General features: G+C 30.8%; 1 protein-coding gene across 1 annotated transcript; it reads right to left on the bottom strand.

Moving 5' to 3' along the window:
- Window positions 1–1,443: 1,443 nt before the first annotated feature.
- Window positions 1,444–21,818, bottom strand: LOC124354956 (cohesin subunit SA-1-like). The gene is made up of 8 exons (XM_046805784.1): window positions 18,923–21,818; window positions 14,280–14,413; window positions 13,528–13,704; window positions 13,107–13,315; window positions 11,573–11,733; window positions 8,965–9,016; window positions 7,445–7,513; window positions 1,444–2,731 (listed from the first exon to the last, which is right to left on the bottom strand). Exons 1-8 carry the CDS (start codon window positions 18,948–18,950, stop codon window positions 2,581–2,583), a joined length of 981 nt encoding a protein of 326 aa, XP_046661740.1. The 5' UTR covers window positions 18,951–21,818; the 3' UTR covers window positions 1,444–2,580.
- Window positions 21,819–22,792: the final 974 nt, after the last annotated feature.

The following is a 22,792-nucleotide window of genomic DNA, read 5'->3' as shown; positions in this document are numbered from 1 at the left end:
AGGCCATTAAGTGTTGTCCATACTTATCTATCACTCAACTTAGGTAGAATACAGATAGTTCTTCTTAGCTTGCTGTACCATAGCTAGTGGCCTGGCTAGAATCTGCATCACAACTTGGCGCTTGTGTAACCATGTACATCACTTCTAATACTAGATTACAGTGCTAAACGCAAGTTGAGGTGATTACAGTACTACAGTAGTGTGAGGTGTTTGTTGCACATTAAGATTTCTTAACCCTTTGCACTAGACAGGCCATTAAGTGTTGTCCATACTTATCTATCACTCAACTTAGGTAGAATACAGATAGTTCTTCTTAGCTTGCTGTACCATAGCTAGTGGCCTGGCTAGAATCTGCATCACAACTTGGCGCTTGTGTAACCATGTACATCACTTCTAATACTAGATTACAGTGCTAAACACAAGTTGAGGTGATTACAGTACTACAGTAGTGTGAGGTGTTTGTTGCACATTAAGATTTCTTAACCCTTTGCACTAGACAGGCCATTAAGTGTTGTCCATACTTATCTATCACTCAACTTAGGTAGAATACAGATAGTTCTTCTTAGCTTGCTGTACCATAGCTAGTGGCCTGGCTAGAATCTGCATCACAACTTGGCGCTTGCGTAACCATGTACATCACTTCTACTCGTAATTAAATAGTAGTATTTGACCTTCAGCTCTTTAAAAAATTATGACATTAAAATAAAATTTTCAAAAAATATGCAAGGTTTATTAGCTTCAAGTTTGAAACTTTATCAATTGGTTACTTTTCATTTGTTTTTAAACAAACCAAAAGTCATTTGTAAGTACTTAAAAGTATTTTTGTTTACAGGATAAAAATACTATAAATCTCAAGTAGGTTTCTAGTATCAACAGAATATACTCATTTCCATATTTTGAGGTTCATCTCCACTAAAGGCACTAGTATTTTAATAAATTGATAGGATACTCTATAGCAGCTATGGTGACACAGATATAAACAATTCAAAATGACGATTACTATGATATATAATGCAAATAGAGAAATATTCATTCAGTTACTTATTTGGGTGAGAGATTGCAGCACTTTCCAGCCACAACTGGATAAAGATTGATTGTTATAACTGTGCAATACCGTGGGCCACATATAGTGGCCTGATGAGCTGAACGGACAAAACGGCAAGGTTGGGTGATTATGAGTGGCCTGGACAAGATGGTACAGGACATGGTCATAAAACTCCTACCTATAAGATAGAACACTTATGGGCACCCATAGTGGCACTCTGAGCTGAGAGGACAATTACATACATTCAACTTGAGCTACAAGGGTTAATTTTTAATTTGCTTCTACAGTTATTGTTAGTTTTACACACTGCATGATTTCTACACACGTCCTTCACTTGATAAAGATTAATAATAATAAAACCATATATGCCAAGTATAACCACTCCAAAAAGGCAGAAATCTTCAAACAAATATATTAATATTCTCATAAATCATACATAGTACACAATACTGGGGATAAATAAGTCTATATAAACAATTTCAATAAAAATATGTTTATATTAAAATTATTATTTACAATTTATTACAACAAAACAAGTAACTTATTTTAATACATTTCACAAACATTGTAAAAAACCTTAAAGTTCTAGTTATTTATTGTTGAATGGAATCAACAAAATCTACACTAAGTAAATTAAAATAGTTGACAATTATTGAGAAAGCCATGAATTACAGTTTAGAATGTGATTTTTCTGTTAATATTAAGTAGAATTACAATTACTATTAAATGTTTATAAGCTAAAAAATGGATATGTAGTAGAAAATTGTTGGTGTTTTCTACCAATAAAACTGTTAATATTCATATAAACATGAAATTCTAATTACTCTGTAAAAGGTAACTTTTCTGACCTTTTTAACCTCATCAGCTCAGTGTTCAGTGTGTTGTGCTACTAGACCTCTCACTGTGTGTCAACTGTAGAACTAAGGAGGTTAAGTAAGCAGCTAGGTATGCCCTATATAAGTACTCAATGAAGTAGGCTGAATATCATAATTCTTTTCATACACTTAAACTTACCAAATTTTATTAGCAACGTGTAGATATTTGTTTTTTTTATTTTTAAATATCTATTGTAAACATTAAATTCAAAATCAATATTAACAGAAAAATGTCCTTATTCCTTCTTTGTTTCTACTCATTTTATAGAAAAATATAGTACATTACTTTAATGTGCATTAAAGATTGTATTCGTATTTTAAATTCAAAATAAAATACAATCAACTGTTTTTTGTTGGAGAATAAAACCAACTTTTAACTTCCATTGTACAAACAGTCCTAACACACTGTTCTACTCATTTCCAATTATTCGGAATGTCAGTTGTTAGTACTAAGGCACTCAAGATGTAAAATAACTAAGTACAATGGATAACATATAAATACCAAAACTACAAGAGTTGTAACATAAAAACAAGGTTTTTCTTTCACTTGAACTATTCAAAGATACTTATTATACAAAGATAATCTTCACAGTATGGACACAATTAATGTTTTAGATCAATTCTCAAAACTTGAATGGATCGATTGAGTCATATTTATGTTTACATTATGATGCTCTCTTCATCATCATCACGCTCCACATAGCTGAAGGCGAATCGAGCGCACTGGCGCTGGGGCCGTGACGATGTAATTGTCATGTGGTGATGCTGCTCCTCAGAGTCGGCATCCTTCAGCACACCCGCAAAGTCCAGTCTGGAAAACAACACAGACAGTTGTTAGTTTGCAGAAAAACAGTTTTAATTTTTGATATCTTTAACCAGTCTTCCCAGCAGTCAACTACAGCATTCAGCTGTTACGTTGTAAAATACTATATTCACATTTACATCTAAACATTTAACTTTAAATGGTAATAGGTTGTTAATGAGTATAATTAATATCTCTTCCTACACCCTCATATGTGTTATCTACCTCCTAAACCCCATCTAAACAACTCTGTATAAAACTAAGTTCATCTATTTCAAGAGCTGTCTAGGGGTGATTATTGAAGGAAAGTGTTACCTGAACTATGAAATTAGAAAAAGCCAGGCATTTAAAAAATAGAGAAATCATTGTGGATTGACCCTTCTATTAAATAATTAACATCTTATTGGTGAAAACTGACAATATCATAAAGTAAAAGTATTAATACTGTTTATAGTAGGTAGAAGCATAATGTTGAGTGTTACAAGATTAGTAGGTTATGTTGAAAAATACTTATATGCAAACCTAAGGTTTAATTGTTGTTATATTAATGTTTTGCATTTCTAGAAACAACCAAAATTTAAAAATCACAGCAGATAATTGTGCATACAAGGGTAAATAATTTTCTTTAAATCACTTTGATACTTACTGGAATTTGATCTGCAATTGATTTCATGAATTTCTTTGAAAAAAATATGATGATTCAGCTGTTTGCATAATTACTGAATCATCATACTGGATGGTGTTCTTTTGATTCTTGCCTCATGAGTTAAATTCTATACAACTAATTTAGACAATCTTGGTACAGTACGCGCGCTGAAGGTTCGGCTCCGAGTCAACCGAGCGGACTGTGGCGGGGGATGGGTGGATTGCCCGATATAACAACTGTTCTGTAGACATCCGCCAATGTTTGGCCCGCTGCAGTCTGAATATTTATTGTCCCTGTTCTCCCTCACAGTCGAGTATTCACTGTTGTTAGAAGTGGACAAATGGTTTAAGTGCGTTATACACAATTCATTAGTTTAGTTAGTAGTGATGTTAGTGAATTTTGGTAGTTGTAGGGCGTTACAAATTATTTAATATTATCCTTGCTATTAAGGTTATATTACAAGTTTTAGTAGTTTTGTTTTGATTCATCATCTCAGTCGGTATAATGGCCCACCAAATACATTTCCAAAGTGGCTCGAGGAAAAACTACGAGAAGCCAGGCTCGAGAAATTATATGGAGGGTTAATGAGTTCATGGCAAATGAGTTGAAACTATCTAATGATGAACGAATATAAATAAAAAGTTTAGAAAGAACTGCCGCGGCTTGTGGTGTTTCAAAGGCACTGATTAAGGAGATTCGCCGTTAAAAACAAATTATGGATTCTTCCACTGAAGGGGAGTGTTCGTTCACAACCCCTAAAAATACAAAAGAAAATAGTAGAACTAGACGACTTTGATAAATGTGTTGTTCGAAGAACCGTCCATGAATTTTATAAAACTGATAGTTGCCTGCCAACTCTTCAATTGTTAAAAAACAAGCTGAATGAAAAAATTAACTATGAAGGGGGTTTGACTAGCCTCAGAAAAATATTAGCATCATTAGGATTTCGGTGGAAAAAATTGAAAATAATAGGCAAATTTTGATTGAAGCTAGTGACATAAGAATGAAACGTATAAACTATTTACGAAGTATAAAACAAGCGTGATCATAGAACTCTCCTATTGTTTACATTGATGAATCGTATATATTATCTATCATCTCATGTGACTGAAAAGGGATGGGCGCAGCCTTCAAGGTTTTAAAAAGAAAATAAGTAAAGGCGAGAGGGCCATAATACTGCACGCAGGGGGTGAAATGGGGTTTATTCTTGGTGCTTGCTTAATCTGGAAAGCGGGAACGAGCGAAGGAGATTATCATGATCAGATGAACCATGCGAACTTCATGACATGGACAAGAACTCAGCTCATTCCAAACTTACCAGTTAACTCTCTAATAATTATTGATAATGCCGCCTATCATAACGTCCAAGTTAATAAAGCACCTAATTCAGGTTCAAAAAAGCAGAAATGATCAAGTGGCTACAAGATCATGGACTGCAGTTTGATACAATGTCACTTAAGCCCGAATTGTACAGTTTGGTAAAACAACATAAGGATCTATTTAAAAGATTTGCATTTGACGATTTGTTAGAAAACCACGGACACAGCGTTATTCGCCTTCCTCCGTACCATCCAGATCTAAATCCGATTGAGAATATTTGGGGAATAATAAAAAATTATGTAGGTCAAAAAAATGTTGTAAATAACATTAAAAATACCATAGCGTTACGCAAAGAGAAGATAGACTCAATAACAAAAGAAGAAAGTTGTAAAATTTGAAGATGAATATTATAAAAAGGAACATTTAATTGATGACACAACAGAGAGATTTATTATTAGTTTGAATGACTCATCTAACGGCAGCAACAGTGAACAGAATGCCAGCGAAGAATCGGAAACGGGTGGTGAGGATGGAAATAACTCGCCATTGGCAACTCTGTTATAGGTAAGAATAGCTTTGTAAACAAAGTAAAATCTAGGGAAAATACTGTTCACCACGCCGATTTTAAAATAACGGATTCTACATTTATGCGTTGAGAATTTAAATTCTTAATTTGTATTGTTAGACGTTTAGTAATTTTACGATTTTTAATCACTAATAGATTTATGACATTTTATTTCTTATCTGTCAGAAAGTCAATTAATATACAATGTATTGCTAAGGTAGTATTCGAATTTTTAATTGAATGCTCTAATGTAATACGGTTTAATCCATATATAACCAATGCCTCTATGTATAGTGTATTCGTAGAAATGCTAAAAAAATAATTTATTGTCATGCCACATAATTAATAATTAAGTTTTTCATAAACAGGATTCTTTATACAACAGTGTTTCGTATTCATTCATCTGTCATAAAATTAGTTTATAAACAATACACCCCAAAACCCTTTCTATTTGAATATAATACAATGAAATTCAACATAATTGAAAACATAATTAGTTTAAAACTTTTAGTTATCACAGATCACCACTATGGCTTAAAGTGTTTTTTTTTTTTCAGAAATAAACTATTGCAAAGTGATTCAATGTTAAACTTTCAAATGGTATTGCCGTGTTGCATTTACGTGAATGGACCATAAACTGTAGGGCAGCGGTGTCGGTGATACATTCCACTTCAGACTAAGTTACGGCTAACCTAAACTATGTATCTGAAAAAAGTTAAATCTAAAAATAACTTCAGTTCATTCAGAAAAACTTTCCTGCTGGTGAAAGTTTCCTGACCAAATAATAAAAAAAATCCTCACATACAAACTTTTTTGTATTACAATTTTGGCACAGTTAATTTTAAAATATATTTTATTGAAGAAAAGTAATAAGACATTGAAACTTAATACATCCATTAGCATTGGCATAAACAGGAAAACAGATCTGCGAAGTTTCAGAATTTTATTTGTACAGGACGTTGGTCTAACCATAAGTTGATTGTCGAGCGAGAATTAAACATTGCCGTCCGTGACGGATCATTGGAGAGTCAATGTTTTTATTTCGTTAGTAGGGCAACGACAGGGCCGAACCTTCAGCGCGCGTACTGTATTACCAGACATTTTTGGATCTGTCCAGGATTAGATGCTTGAACCTTTGAATAAGAATATCAAACTTTCTGACATCTTTCCTCATTCTCATTAATCTTTTGGCCCAGACCTGTACTGCAATGCTTAAATTAATCTTTCCCCCCAGCCAGGATGGGCCAGATAAACCATTTTAAAACTCCCGACTTCCTCCTGGTTGATAATCCTAATAACTTCGAACTAACCTCAGCAACTTTATTGTTCTCAAATGCAGAAATAAGTGTAAATATAAAAGTTAAAAACAAGTGGCAGTGTGAACAAAACATAACATTTTATGTGCCATAAAAATTACTGTAAGTTATAATCCAACATGCTACTCAAAAAGGTAACAATAATGGTAAAAAATAAATGTGTAACTCTAAAAGGCAAAACTTAAGATGGTATGAACAAGAACAGCTTGTGCTGGTATAAATATTAGCAGGTCCAAAAACACGTGCAATTCGAAAAAGAGTGAACAAAATACTCTTCTTCATAAACATGGAATACACAATTGTAGAACTAACCAAGGTAAGCTTTACATGATATAAACAGTAATATATATGGTGTTTTTTTTAACAAAATAGATATGTAACTAACTGAAACACAGATGATTGGTCACACACAGAGCCATTAATAGATAAAAACAAACTATGATAAAACATGATAAGGTACAAACATTTGCAATACTATATTTTACACCCACAATAAGACCTGTAAGTTTTGCTGGATCAAAAACTATTAGAGTCAAATTTAAAGCAGGATTTTGTTGATCAGAAAACCCAAGTATTTTATTTGCTCATCCTTAAATTTAACTACTTACTCATTTCGTTATTGAATTAATATATTTACAAATACACAAAAAATTTGTACAAAATAAACACTGTACTAATATATTATTAGTCTCACCAGAACCAAAAAATTATTGAATTTCAAAATTTATATATATTATGGAAGCAGAAGGTAACGTTTAATTACAATTTTGATGTTTCTCACAATTATCTAGTACTAATAATTTTAGACAATATGGGGATTGAAAAGTGCCATCATCAATGTTCAAGATATTCAACCATAAGCATTATAATATCACCTTGGCATTGGTCCTCTCCTTCGCTTCTTTGTGGGTTTTGTACTGTCTTCCAGTAGCGGCGGCAGGTGTCTGGAAAACAAGTAAAACTGGTTAACCAGTGAATTGTGAAAATCTATTTGACAATTTATTATTAATCCTTTTCGTGCCTAGGATTAATTCTTATTTGTAATATGTGACGTTTGTAGTATGTATTTGAACATAATACCATTACTTTCTTAAATACCATAAAAAAACATTAATGGTGAAACACAACACTTACTTTGTATTTTGTAAAATACAACTAGAAAAAACATTCTCTTGGTAATAAATAATACTTTTATCCCACTATTTATGTACTATTGTCTACTGATACAAAATGTTTTTAAAAATTTCCAAAACATATTTTTACAATAGTTTTCCTAAAATATAAAACTGATTTTGTATTAGTTTATCAAAGAAGTTAATTTTGCATGAAAGCTAATCCAATAGCAAAATAATGAGTCTCAAATAATTCACAATGATGTCTCTCTTTTTCCTCCATGATCTACAGTATATTATGGATGCGTGTTGTTTTATGGATCATACCCCTATAACTTAGCACCAAGATTGAAAGCCAATATGTAAACTCTTAGGCTTTTCCTAACAAACATTACTTAGTTGCTATAATTTAGATAAAGCAGGTAGTGTAAGGCCAAGGTAGTGTCTTGTGTCTTGTCCCGTCTGTCAAAATTAAGAAGTTTCAGCTCCCACATTCACTTTGGGATGAGGTACTTTAATTTCCAGATGTTTGTTTTTGAGGAATAAAATTACCTATGGGTAGATTTCCAGATTCAGTTGGGTTTAGAACATGTGACATTTATATTGATTGGATAACAAAGCCTATTTAAAACCCAAACAATGCTCAAAATATATGCACTCATTTCTTATTTCTTGTTTTATTTAACAGTTTTGTGCTTAGCAAATCATTGGGATCTGTTTGGTAATATCTGTGGCTGCCTAATTATTAAACACATTAAAAATCAAATTGAAACTTTTAACAACCACGACTACATTCTACAGATATAAATTTCGAACCATTAAATATTCTGAACAATTTTACACTTCAACAAATTAGTTCTAATGTTTATGGAGAATATGTCAGTAGTAACTCTGTAGTAACTGAGATACTCACCCCATACTGAACAATTTTACACTTCAACAAATTAGTTCTAATGTTTATGGAGAATACATCAGTAGTAACTCTGTAGTAACTGAGATACTCACTCCATATACTGAACAATTTTACACTTCAACAAATTAGTTCTAATGTTTATGGAGAATACGTCAGTAGTAACTCTGTAGTAACTGAGATACTCACCCCATACTGAACAATTTTACACTTCAACAAATTAGTTCTAATGTTTATGGAGAATACATCAGTAGTAACTCTGTAGTAACTGAGATACTCACCCCATACTGAACAATTTTACACTTCAACAAATTAGTTCTAATGTTTATGGAGAATACATCAGTAGTAACTCTGTAGTCACTGAGATACTCACCCCATACTGAATTCCTGGTCTGACATATCATCTATCTCGTCCATTTCATCATCTGAAACAGTAAACAGTGCACTCAACACTGGCATAAAGTACACAAGCTATGCACCCAAATTATAAAACTTTAATTGAAAACCAAAACTATTTAGCACAAACTTCAGTGCAGCTCTATCACTGGTGACAACCTACTCCAAAATCAAGCTTTGGTTCAGGAATTGTGAGTAAAGTGGAATGTTTTCCTTTAATAAATTTCCTTATACAATATCAAATGCTAGTAGAATCTATGTACAACACTAATAATGGATCATTTGATTTAAAAATCAAGTTGAGAAAAACAATTTTATGAATTGTAACAATACCATATTTAAAAATTTATTTTTGTTCATAAATATAACTTAACAGTTTTTGGAAATCAAAAAAAATGTGAGCCATGAAATATTATAGAGAAACAACTTGTCCCAAAAAACTTAATACACTACAGGCATGATTCTTGAATGTGGTTATAAAGCACATTACAGGAATTACATTTTGTACATAATCCCTTCCTTATTGAAATAAATCCATTTAATAACACATTTTACTGAACTAAAACTTTTTATAAATTGTTTATTACTACACCACGAAAATCATACTGTCTGACTTAGTTATGGGCAATCCAGAATTTTCAAATCTCGATCTGATTCTGAATCTTAATAAATTGGTTCTTGATTCTCAAATTTCAAATCCTAATAGCTTTTTTTTAACTTAAGTATGATTTAAACAAAATCACTACTAATCCAAATTATGTCATTCTTAAACCTTTGGAGACTATCTGATTATATAAAAAGTAATATAAGAATAACAACTTTACTGCATAGGGATTTACTGAGGTTCAGAGAAATAGCTACATATTAACAAAGTCATATTCTCTATCTTCTACTTTAATTTGATAGATTATAATATGGTTATTTAATGCATTATATCCCTTTACTCTGCCAAAAATATAGATTTAAATTTTTATCACTTATTAAATATATTTTAAATCTAAAATGTTTGAAAAAATGTAAACCAACCCTAGTTATGATAAAAATATTAATACAGTAGAACCCCTCATATCCGGCCACCACGGGACCGAGCCCCTGGCCGGATAACGATTCGGCCGGATAAACCAACCTACAGTACACAGCACTTGACGAAACACTGTACTGTACTAACCGCACTGGAAATAATCAACGAACTGTTTACAGGTTAAACCTATTAGCTCAACTGAGGACAACGCAGGAAAATGTAAACAAATAGATACATCAAAATAACGCAAGAGTCGTGGGAGACTAGTGCGTGCAACTGCGCGTCTGCAAGCCGTGGTAAATAAATTTCGATATTGGCTTGCGGGAAGTGGCCGGATAAACCGAGGTGCGGTAAAACCGAGGCCGGATATGAGGGGTTCTACTGTATAATATATTTCATGGAGAAAATATTTACACAACCAAAAAATTGTGAAGAGAACAAAGATTTGCTGCTGAATACATGCAACAGACACATGATATTGCATAAACAGGAAGAGAAAATAAAAATTGCAAGCGAAATATTATTTTAAAAGCACAAAAATTTGTTAATTAGGTTATAAATTTACGGTTGTACATGAACAAAATACATCAAAAACATGTTGTAGTGATAAATAATTTGCATACTACCAATCAGCAATCGTCTGCAAAAAGACACACCTGACTAACGGCAATACACACAAAAAATATAGAAAATATTAACTGCAAACAAAGTATTATTTACAAAATGATCATTTGTTTAGTTAGGTCATCTCTTTACAGGTTTTCACAAAATACAATGAAAACACGTTCTCCCGATTGATAGTTTGCGTAATACCGATCAGCTGTTGTCTGCAAATTTATTATATTATTTATTTATTTATTTATATTATTGCTGTGCAGATGCTGGGCAAATATACATATTAAAAATACCATCTTGGTATTCAGTAATTTGTTTACTGTTGATCAGCTGATAATTAATAACATGTCGGATCTCTGCAGAATCGAATGTTGGGATTCAGTTTAAACCCATCACTAGTCAGACTACAAAGTACTTTAGTGTGCATAAAAACAGTTAAAAAGTCATAAATTAATGGTGTTAGAAACCCGATAGCGTTGTTACTCGTAGCACTGTTTCTGTGCACATGTCAGAACACTGTCACGTTTTCATAAATAAATGTGGGTTACTTTGTAAACTTTCCTATGTGTAAAAAATAAACCCAGTGAATGCTACACTATTGTGCTACTAAATTCTTATTGTTAGAAATTGATTACACTCTAAGGCTGGAATAGCCAACACCAATCCCTGGTGTAGACGCGAGTTTGTATGATGCTGCTGTTCAAGCTTTAATGGTCTTATCAAAAATTTCTATCATCCAAAATAGGTTTGGTGTCAACTTCAAATAATTGATTCTCTAGTGTACGTTTTATTGTCGGTAAAAAAAGTTGTTGCAAATGAAAATTACATGTATGTATTACTCTGCTCACTTACTATATAAAAATCATAATCTTGCTTGTTTTCTTAATTTTTTGTAACACACCCATTTCTCATTTTTTACTGAGCTTCTACAATGAACAATGAAACATACCTGCTTCTTTCTTCTTGCGGTAGTACGCCCGCTTGGACGTGACAAGAGGTTGGTCAGTCTCACCGTGTACGAGACTGTTCCTGTAAAGCAGCAGCGGTTGCCAATCCTCTCCTCTACTGGAGGGCATCCCAGCTGTCAGTCTACGGTCCAAGTAGTTCAGTCTATTTCAAATCAATACAAAATGTCAAATTATTCTCTTAAAGTATTCCAATAACAGAAAAAACATACAAAAGGAGTGTGGACTAAAGCTGAGAGCCCGTACTGGGTTAAGCAGTAAATCCACCCATACCACATATTGTGGGGTGAATTAAAAGGGGGTAAATATTGTAAGATCACTAGTGCCTTTTATATATTGTTATTTTGTCCCTATTACAGTTCCTTTTACCACTTTACCATTTTTGTTTCTAGCAAAGTAAAAACATAAAGGCATTGTTAGAAGTTCCACCTAGAGTATTAATTCAGGGGATGTTTACATGACTAACACAAACTACCCCATTTCCATGGGAGTGCTACAATAATGCAATTCTTCTTCAATTTTACAAGTAGGATTTCAAATGTACTTTGAAGCCTAGGTTAATTAATTAATTACATTCATTGATGATGTAATAATAGCCGATCAGTAAATTGTTACACCTCAACGGTTTTATATTTTTCGTTGCAGGTCTTCGAGTGATGGTTTCAAGAGAAGAAAAGATATTTATTTTTTTATCAACATATTATATTTGTAGACAAACTTCTCAAAACTTACTTTTTTGAAATCCAATTATAGAGCAAAGCTTTCTTATTAAAACCTTAAATATATTTTGGTAATAGGGGAGTCAAAGTTAAAGCCAAGATAGAATGGCACTGTTGACCAAAGATTACTGTATATATCTCTTACATACAGAAGACAAAGGGTAACTCAATATAACAGTTTTTACTTATGGTGTGTCCAGAATTGCAAAGAATATCAATTTTAGTAAAAACAACATAAATGTATTTTATCTGAAAATCTTTGATAGTTTTCTTCAGAATCACAGTACATTGTCTCAGTTACTGTTGAACTTACAGTTCTTGGTGGTTAGTATGCATACCCATAACCACATTATCTTTCAATAAAATACATGTGAAAGTTTTGACCCACCTGCCTACAAATATCTTTTATTTTGGCCCTTAGAAAAATAAGTTTGGAGACTCCTACTCTATACTGTTAATTTTCTACTATATTTGATCTATTAGATTTTCCTTCTGTGTTTATCCTGTAAACTATTTTACTTATTCAAAACTAGACACTGAAGTGATATAGAAGAAAACTAGAAGCAATAGAAGTAAAAAAATCTGTCGGTATCAGACCAATTACAATTCAACCTACGACAAACCTACCACACTATCATCCTACCTCCAGCTTTGATGATCATCTTGCTTCACTTCTCAGTTCATTTTGCTACTTGTACTTCTCTTCTAATGTAAAAATCACACATTTGAATGCTATAAAAAGGCTAAACTTATTTGCTGGCCATGTAAAGATTTTACTAAATGACATAAAGATGCTTACACGATGCGTTTATCCTGCTTGAGCAGCTTGTTGGTAAACTCTGTGAGAATCTCCAGGAAGGCCAGATTGTGTGGGGGGCCAGTGGGGTCCTCCACATATTCGGCTCTCTCTACAGCAAACAGTATTCCCTCACGATGCAGCGCTGTGATGGCCTCCCGGTTCTTGATAGCATCCAGTCCAAATGACAGAGCGAACCTCTTGGCCAATTCCTGCAGACAGGTCATGTTTAATACCACTCGCAATATCGTTCATAACATTTAGTCACCAAAGTCATCATTGAGACAAGAAACATTGTTTACATCGGTCCAGGCTCTCCAAAATTTGTTGGTGAGCAAAAAAATTAAAATTGCAGAGTGTGTTGAGCTATACCTAATTTTGAAGTGAGTTTATAGTATAGAGTTAGCTTGTTTGTATTTCTAACCTTTAGACTACTAAACTCCTCCAGCTGGCGATTGATGCGTAGGTGGCCCACCTCCTTCTGCAGCTCCCGGAACAGTGATGTCAGACTGGTCAGCATGGTGCGTGCACAATTGGTCTTGTTGATCTCTCTGGCCTTGCCCAGTGTTGTCTTGATTATGTCCCCATAATCATTATAGGACTAAAACACAATTTTATACTTGTTATAATGTCGGTACATATTCCTTAAGATTCTATTCTGTCAAAAATAGTAAGTTAATATTGCATATTTCGATTGTTTTAGTCTAAGCAAATTTTTTTATTGATCACTTCTGTATTCAAAACTCGCATGAAACGTTTTTAATTAATGTCCAACACCATTAAAATTGAGACGTTAGAGACACTGTGTGGATCAGTGACCAAGACACTACAAGTTTACTACTATTGGAAGTAGATGATTTTGCTAGGAAATCGTATTTTTGTCTTCTCGATTAAGGAGTATAATTCAAAATGTGTAAGTGGTGTTTATCAACACTATGTATCCAGTACATTTTATATAGCTGTTCTGGAACTAAATAACAACAGTACATCCTAGTAGTTCCACCTTTCTTAAATTCATTGAAAATTATATAAAACGCAAGAATATGCAAAAAAATTTAATATTCCATAATTTTAAAATACCATTACTAATACCAACAGCAGGCATATTCTTAATAATACTAAACCCATGCTTGATACATAAAAATGTGTGCATTTACAACAAAAACAAAACCTCACCTTAACATAATGCTTGAAGACATCTGCGGCACATGACGTTGGCATCATACTGTACACGATGAGCTTGCAGTAGGAGGCCAGGAAGTTGCGTCTTTTGTGCAGCTCCTCTATCTTAGAATGTTCATCTTGTTCATCTAAACAGCACAAAGTCCACAAGCTAGAGAAATTAGCTATCAAATTACAGACCTAATCAGAATAAACATACTAAAATGACAGTTAGGCAGTTAGAAAAAGCTTAAACCACCAATTGTCACCATTCAACCTAGTTGAACAAGGACATATGTTTAATTTGACTATTGTAAAAAAACAATAATAGGTACTTACTTTTATACCTTTTAGTAAGTATAATAAAATGTAACACGAATTGGTATACTTAAGAAGACAAAAAAAGGTTTAATTACTATACTCTTTTCTCCTTAACTTTCTCCTTAACGTAATCTATTTGTTAGTAAATTTATTTAACCCAAGAACTGATGAATTTTGCTTTTGTTCTATTTTATCTTCTCAACAACTGGTGACGATAACAAATTTGATAGTCTAGCATTGCCATAAAATAGCTACTTCATATAATAAACAATTATTTTTATTGATGAAAGTTATGGTGATTGGTAGATTGTTTGTTGCAAGTAAATAAATATTATTTGCAGTATTATTATTTGGTAAAATGGAGTAAAATATTTGTGGAAAGCAAAATATAATTTGACATTGTTTCTAATTTTTTGAATGTAATATTTGTCACCAAAAAAATTTAATCTTTCTAGATTGAAACCTATAGTGTATTTTTCTTACATAATTTGATTTTTGGTCATGTTATGCTATTTTTAGGCAAATGTATGACATACTAATGTCAAAAAAAACATTTCAAATGCATGAAAAATATAATTATTCCATTATTACATGTTACTGGGTACTGGAATACATAATGAATTTAAAGTGTATTGAATGAAAGTAAATGAATGAATTAAAGTAATTGTTTTAAATTTTTTAGTTTAAAGTGTTTTAAATAAATTTTTCATGTTTTCACCATAAAATAAAAGGTTTTTGCCTACTATTATTACAAAATTGTTTTTTATCATAAAATGTATTTTATAAAGATATTGAATTATAAAATATATTAATACATGGCACTAAATTTGAATACTATTAAATGTTTTTAGTTACATGAAAAATCAGAAAAATTACAAAAGAATACAAGTTATCTCATTGACAGTTGATGGGTTAAAGGTAGTAAGTGTATATATTTATTAATAAATGTTAATATATAATAAAGAATAATTTTTGTAATTTTACAATTTTTAGTTTACTTTTGTATCAGACGGTCATCTTATTAATAAAAAAAAAACATCTTTAACTTCAACTTTCAATTGTTGATTTCTAACTTTGGCCCCACTTACCTCATCAAGATTGGTCAATTAAGAATCTTTTATATGAGTAATCAAATGTTGAGTGTTTCCACTGACAGAACCTATGCCACAAAACTGACATGCTAACCACAGTACCAATAAGAAATAGATTATAATTAAATAATTACTCCTCTACTTAAGTTGTCTAATAAATATTGTTGCAAAAAATAGCTATTTAACTCTGAACAAAATTTTACCATATTCATTCATATCGGTTATGTTTTCCTAACATAGTTGTTTTCACACACAAATAGGTCTATAATATAACATTAGTATGTTTATACGACTCGTTTAAAATTTCGACTTTCAAAGTTCTTTTCAAAAGCAACATTTTTAAGACTTTCTGAGAAAAAAAATATTTAAACTACGGATGATTAAATATACTAAAGTGACCTAATAGACAGTTATATATTTCAACATTTCATCTCAATCAGCCAAGTATATTTTCAGTAGTAGGAAAAAAAGAAGACAAAGTTTAACACATTTATATTTATTATTTTAAATAATATTTGAGAACGTATCAAATAGCTTTATGTGACAACTTCGACTTAATATACCAGCTTGTTTTTTCTGACTACACTGATGCAAAGTATGTAAATTCTTAGGAACTAGTAAAATATATTTATCAAAAAGACTCAAGAACAAATGAGGCAAGGAAATATTTAGTTTATCAGTTTATTTCCTTTAAGATGTTTAAAAGTTTGCCATTTTGAAATTTGACAAAATAAATCAAAAGTATATTTGAACATTTTAAATATTCAAGTTAGTAAAACAACTGCAAAGTTTCGTAAAAATATTGAACGGTTTTTTATATTTGCAAAATGGCGGATTATAACTTAACTAATCTGAAAAAAATCTTGGACAGATGGCTAAACTGTTTGTAATACCTTGAATATGTCAGAGTTACAGTTAATAATATATATTCCTAGTTTTAATTACAGAAACATAAATTATACATTAACTAGAAAACATTATTGACAACTAACATAAACATATAACTTTAATTCCAATTCAGCATTTTTCAATTTAAGTACATTTTAAAATTTAAAGGTGGAAGAGCAGATTAGATGCTCTTCATTTTTCACTTCTGACAAGCTTAAGTTAATCAGCAATAAAAGGTTTACTACCAAAAAATATAAATTTTTGCTCTCATATGTGTATTTTTGCTTCAGTATTTTCAGATATCAAGCCAAAACATTAACAATAGAAACAAAATTATAAACTGCTCAATAATGAATGACTTTCACTCGTAATCTGCATGTAAACATTACATTTTTTAAATGCCAATCCTCTCTTTAGCCCTATTCTGCCCGTCCTCATGAGGCACTCACTGTCGTGTGCAAGGATAGTATCAAAACACAATAAGGGGGAGAGCAGGTAAAGTACTAATAAAATGTGCGCTGCTCACTGACAGAATCATCTACTGACCGGATATCTAATTTATTTTAGATATAGTCCATTTAACAAATATGATTGGGAACGAAGTCAATATAATCAATTCATAAGAAAGAGTTTTCTTCAAAGACATATCATTAAAACTTCTGAATAAAGTTTAGATAATCAATTGCTTAGTAAGATATTAATAATTTATTGCTAATACTAGAAGATTATTTTGAAGGTTTAAAAGAAATATTAAACCAAACAACCAAGCAGCAGTTTACTGTTGAGCTGTGATTCTTCTTTAAAAATAACTGCGGTTTGATATACATTTATTATAATAAACAATACAGTTACCAGAACATTTATATAACATTTTAATACATTTCAATAGAAAAATATTGTTTTAAGACATTTTTTTTCCACAACAAAATCAATAAATTGGTGGTATTTATCATTTTGTAATTATTTGTAACGTGTTTCATCAAAATTTGCAATTTTGTGGCTAACAAAATGATATAACGTAATATGTTCTCTCCAATATAGTTTTTTTCTACTTTTATTAATTTATCTACCTAGAAATAAAAAGAAATAAAGCCACAGTAAAATAAGTTTATAAAAAGTTTTAATACAATTTATTTCTATTAAAAGTATGATTTTCAGTTGTAATTTTTTATTATTGTAATAAATATGGACATCCAATTGTATTGCTTATAATTTTGTTAGCATGTCCTTTACATTTTCGTTATTGTAAGCATTGAATTCTCATGTTACAATGATATGTTATCATTTGTTTATTTAACTTTAATTATATTGTTAAAATATGTTGGTTTTTCATCCACCTAAAAAATAAATCATTTTGTAGATCTTGGGCAATTTAGCATTTTTTCATCAGAGCCTTTCAAATTTTAAATTTCTTACTATTAAAAATTAATTTTACACAAAAAATATGATTTCTGCTATTGAATACAGTTTACAAGGAACTATTCTGACAGCAGACAAAAAAATCAAAGGACATGCTTTGAGTAAATATTATACATCTCAATATTCTCTGTTTTACGTTAATAACAACGAAGGACTAAAAGAATAGTAATCATCATATCTGATAATTTTATGGTTATTTGTCATTTGTCAAATGATGCACATATGAAACTTAATTATATGGATTTGAAGTGTGACCATAATCCACATTATAGTGGAGATACTATAATTGCTTACAAAATGTTCGTGAGAGATTTCTTTCAACTGAGAATATTTAATTCATTGCAGATCGAAAAAATGTACTTCTGTTAATTTTTTTAATTAACTAAGGCACATTTACATAAGAATATTTTCATTCTTTTTATTTTTTTCATATAGATGTGACCATTATAATTTCTTAGCATTACTTACAGATACTGAACCAAATGATAATTAAACATAAAATAAAAATAAAAAATATTTCCAGAAAAATTTTTCATCCTTTTTATGTTTCTTTACAGATTTAGCTAACATAATATTGGTGTTATTTAACAAAAAAATAATAAAATCTGAAATTAAATTAAAAACTTAATATTTATACTAGAAATAATGAATTAATAAAAGTCAATAAAACAAGTCAAATTAAAATAACTAATTTTTATTTGAAGCCAAAAACTAAAATTTAAGGAGCCTCAGAACAATTCATTTAGGTGATTATCCTTTCATAAGTTTTAGAAGCTAGCCCTAGCTGACATTAATTTCTTTACGCAAATTTGTATTAATGATGACAATAGGGGGAAGCAAGTCCTAACCAGACTTGAATCATGCATACACCACACAAACAGTAGATAGTGAGTGTTCTTACTTTATAAGTAACGAATGGCAACGTACGGAAAGACATACCATTTGGGCGACATGTGGTCCGCAGCATGAAACAGTAACAAGTGAGAATATCACAGGCTCCAGATGTACTATCAATAGCATTATTATGTACACGCAAATAAGTAGTAGGTGAAAAATTTAAACTGTATATAGATTTCAGTGAAATTTAATTAAGTTGTCAGAAGCACTTGGCAAACCGTGAATTAAAAATCTAAATTTTAGTGAGTTTGTCAAATTAAAGAAACATTAAAATTATATTTGAAAAATAACAAAATAAAGATAACACCAAAATCAATAATAAAAATAATAAAAAATTAAACTTTATTACAAAAAGGTATTTTTATAGGAAGTTTTGTGTTTTCATATAAACATAATTTTTTGCTAGTAACATTGAATTTTCATCATTTTATGTACAATTTGGTTCTTTTAAAGCACAGTTTTCAATAAATTTTGGTCCCACATCTAGTTCCTTAAAGAATACCATGACCTGAGTTTTTCAATCTGTCAAATATACTAATTATAGGGCTGCAAGTTCTGTAAGAGATCAAACAGTTTGTCCACTTAAAACATATTTGAGTCAAAAATGGTATACATATTCATTAATGTGTTTTACACTAAGTATGTAATCAATTATAATAAGATTTGTACTCCATTCTACTCTTTTGCGCAATCCAAAAGCCATATTCTTCTTCTAAACAAACAGAATGTCCATGGAAACTGAATAAGACAAATTATAAAATACTTTTTGTATTGTAATTTTGCCAAGGATATTAATGTATTTTCAAAATGTCTTTCCTCTGTGTAGACCTATATTTAAATTTTATACTAGTAATTGGTTGCTAAGCTTCTAGAAGAGTAGCTAGAGAGAAGAGTTTTCTCCTTAAGTTTAAATAAGTAGACATTCCATCTTCTCGTTGGAAATGTCAAATAACCATGTAAATAAAAGGTTTCCTACAGGAAGTCTAAACATTTATTTTGAAGAGGCAGCATAACTAAGGACAATTCGTCCATCCTCACCTGTGGTCCACTCAAGTTTAAAGGATGGAAAGTTTACTTTCTCAAGACACTGGGCATTTCCAACTACTGAACTTAAAATTTACAAAAGAATTTCTGGTGCTATGATCAACAAAATTATTGGAGTATTCAAACTAATTAAAAATATATCTTTTGACATATTATATTTATATGACTAGGTTATTTAAAATACAGTAATTAAACTATATGGAAAAGAACTCTAAAATAGGTTATGATTTCATCTACTTCTATAAAACAATATTTGTATATCTGATGTCATGAAAAGGTCTTTATTTACAGAGACGGAGCTATAATGAGTCCTCTCTTCATTCAACTCATGGTCACATTCATTGAGATAAAAATCACCATTTTTACTCTTGATCCTGGCTCTTTGTTTCAGGTCATGTACCACAAACTTTTTGGCATTCTTCACAACTTCTCAAACACTTTGAGATTTGAACCTCACTTAGTGTTTTTGTAAAAACGACCTTTCTAACCCAGAGATCCCAAGACATATCGCTGTGGTGGTTTTACAACTCTCTTAGTGAATTAGGTGGAACTAACAATTAGTTTATATGCTGTTAAATATTTTTAAATTTATAGAAAAAAAAGTTAACCCTAGATCTGTGCAATGTTAAATGTTCAAAATGGTCTCCCAATTTTCAGTACTTTACAAGCTCACTTATTTTAAATCGCCACACGTACATGATTAGTTCCCATTATACATTGTTACACATAGAATTTCTCAGGAAATGTGGATTAGGATGATGTTGAATAAAATAATAAATATGAACTTAAAAAAATTGTTTACGCAACAATAAATCTTGTTTTAAAATTTTACATAAACATTTTTCTTTCTAGCATTATTCTAGTATCATAAATGTTTTGAAAAAAATCCAAAATATACAAAAGTTGCTCAATTTCATAAGGAATATAGAGATATAAATGATTAATTTTGTAAATATGAGGAAGAAACTTTCCCTATGAATCATTTATTATTTATGTGTTGCGGTAAAATTTTTAGGTGAAAATGCAACAGATCCCAGTACTGTAACCATCGAAACACAAGTGCCGATGTGACAGATGTAGGATCAAACAAAGCCAGTAAACATTGGTATTAAAAAATTACATTACAATCCAGCAATTTCAAAGGTTACATCACAAATACTGCTATGTGAATCCGAGTCAGAATGATATATCTGGTTACGCATCACCAAATACAGACTCGGGGTTAGAAAAATTAGTAATAATTAATAAATATAAATGACTTTTCCAGTAAAACATTAACATGTCATACTTTTATTATGAATAATGCTGAGGTAATACGTAAAACTCTATTTTTATTGGCCAATAAAAGTCTTGTTTTTTTTAGTTTTAGCATACTATTATTTTATTCTTATTACATGTTTTACAATTCCTTACTAATTATTTATTAACAAATATATTTTTGAGTAAAAACAACAAAGTAGATTAAAAAACTTTTACAAATCAGCCAAAATAAGCCTGCCAGCACAGGAAAAATCAATGACCAGTTCTAGGGTTAATGGCTTGCCATCCAGAAAACATGTAACTGCTACTGTTAGTGTTACATTGATTACCTTTTTATAAACTTGGGTGTTGGCTTTGACCATGCAAGAGAATAGAATTTACAACCGTACGGAGATTGTGAAACTGAAATTTTTAGTGCTAAAGCTATTTGTGTGAGGTGATTTTCAGGTAGTACTATCATGCTGTATATTTTGCTTATGATTTGTAGTCCACTTGAATCTTCTAGTAAAATTACATCACTTTGATGAATTAAGTATTGGATATTTTTTGTTACTGCAGCAATTGACTCAATACAACTCCAATAATATGTGTATAATGTTCTAAGAGTATATTAAAAATAATAATAAAATACAATAATGTTTTAAGTAATATTTTATTAATATGTTTATGTGTTACTATTTTGTCATTTCCTATTAAACAGTGTGCAACCAGGTCGTTTTAAAGTTGCAACAGGATTTAGAATTTAATGACACAATTATGTTTTCATTATTAAATAATCATTTTTTTAGCTGATTAAAACTCTATTTGTACATAGTCCCTAGCTGAGTAAAACGTTCTTTGTACATAGTCCCAAAAGAACCTTTACCTCCTTCCAGAGAGAAAAAACGTGTAGGATTGTGGGTAGGGACTAACTCTTGTTGTTACATCCAGTATGAGTGAAGGTAGTGGCCACTATATTTCAGCTCTGAACCAGCCTTTTTCACTCCAAGTAGGCAGGTCATTGTACTTCCTAATGTTTAAAAGTTGCAAAAACCTTCAACACTAAGAATCACACCCACTACCAACAGTTATTTTCTGTAGTAAACTACACCTATTGATCAACTACTTCAAACCAGTATCTTGAAATTTGTGGTTTATGGTGTACCACCACTGGACATCCAAGGGATTGCCTTTATGCAAGCAACAAAATCGTTAGTAACAGTTAGTTTTTATTTTTTCGTTTTAATGGCTTTACAAGGCAAGTTTTTCTAAAATATTATTATTCCAAATCTTAATTTCAAAATATTTATACTCTCCTCTGAGCTGTCTTTATTTTCTTTAAGATTCATAAACTGTAATTATTTAGGATTTGTAGTGCTAGTGTTAAAATGTAATTTTCAAACTTAACTTTTGATTTTTAAAATTGCTCATTATATAACTTTAAAATAATGACATAAAATACAAAAATAATCTAAAACTACAAATGAAATTTAAACTTTTACACAGACAAATGTTAAATATGTTTAGTTTGTTCTATCAATTTGCTTACATTTCAGATTGTTACAGTAATCAGTTTCCATTCAGACATTTTTTCAAATATATACACACAAATATATATATATATATATA

The sequence above is a fragment of the Homalodisca vitripennis genome, chromosome 2, assembly GCF_021130785.1.
Source record: "Homalodisca vitripennis isolate AUS2020 chromosome 2, UT_GWSS_2.1, whole genome shotgun sequence".
In the NCBI taxonomy this organism is placed as follows: domain Eukaryota; kingdom Metazoa; phylum Arthropoda; class Insecta; order Hemiptera; family Cicadellidae; genus Homalodisca; species Homalodisca vitripennis.
Note: the sequence above shows the minus strand (reverse complement) of the source record. Positions and strands in the feature narration are given on the sequence as shown.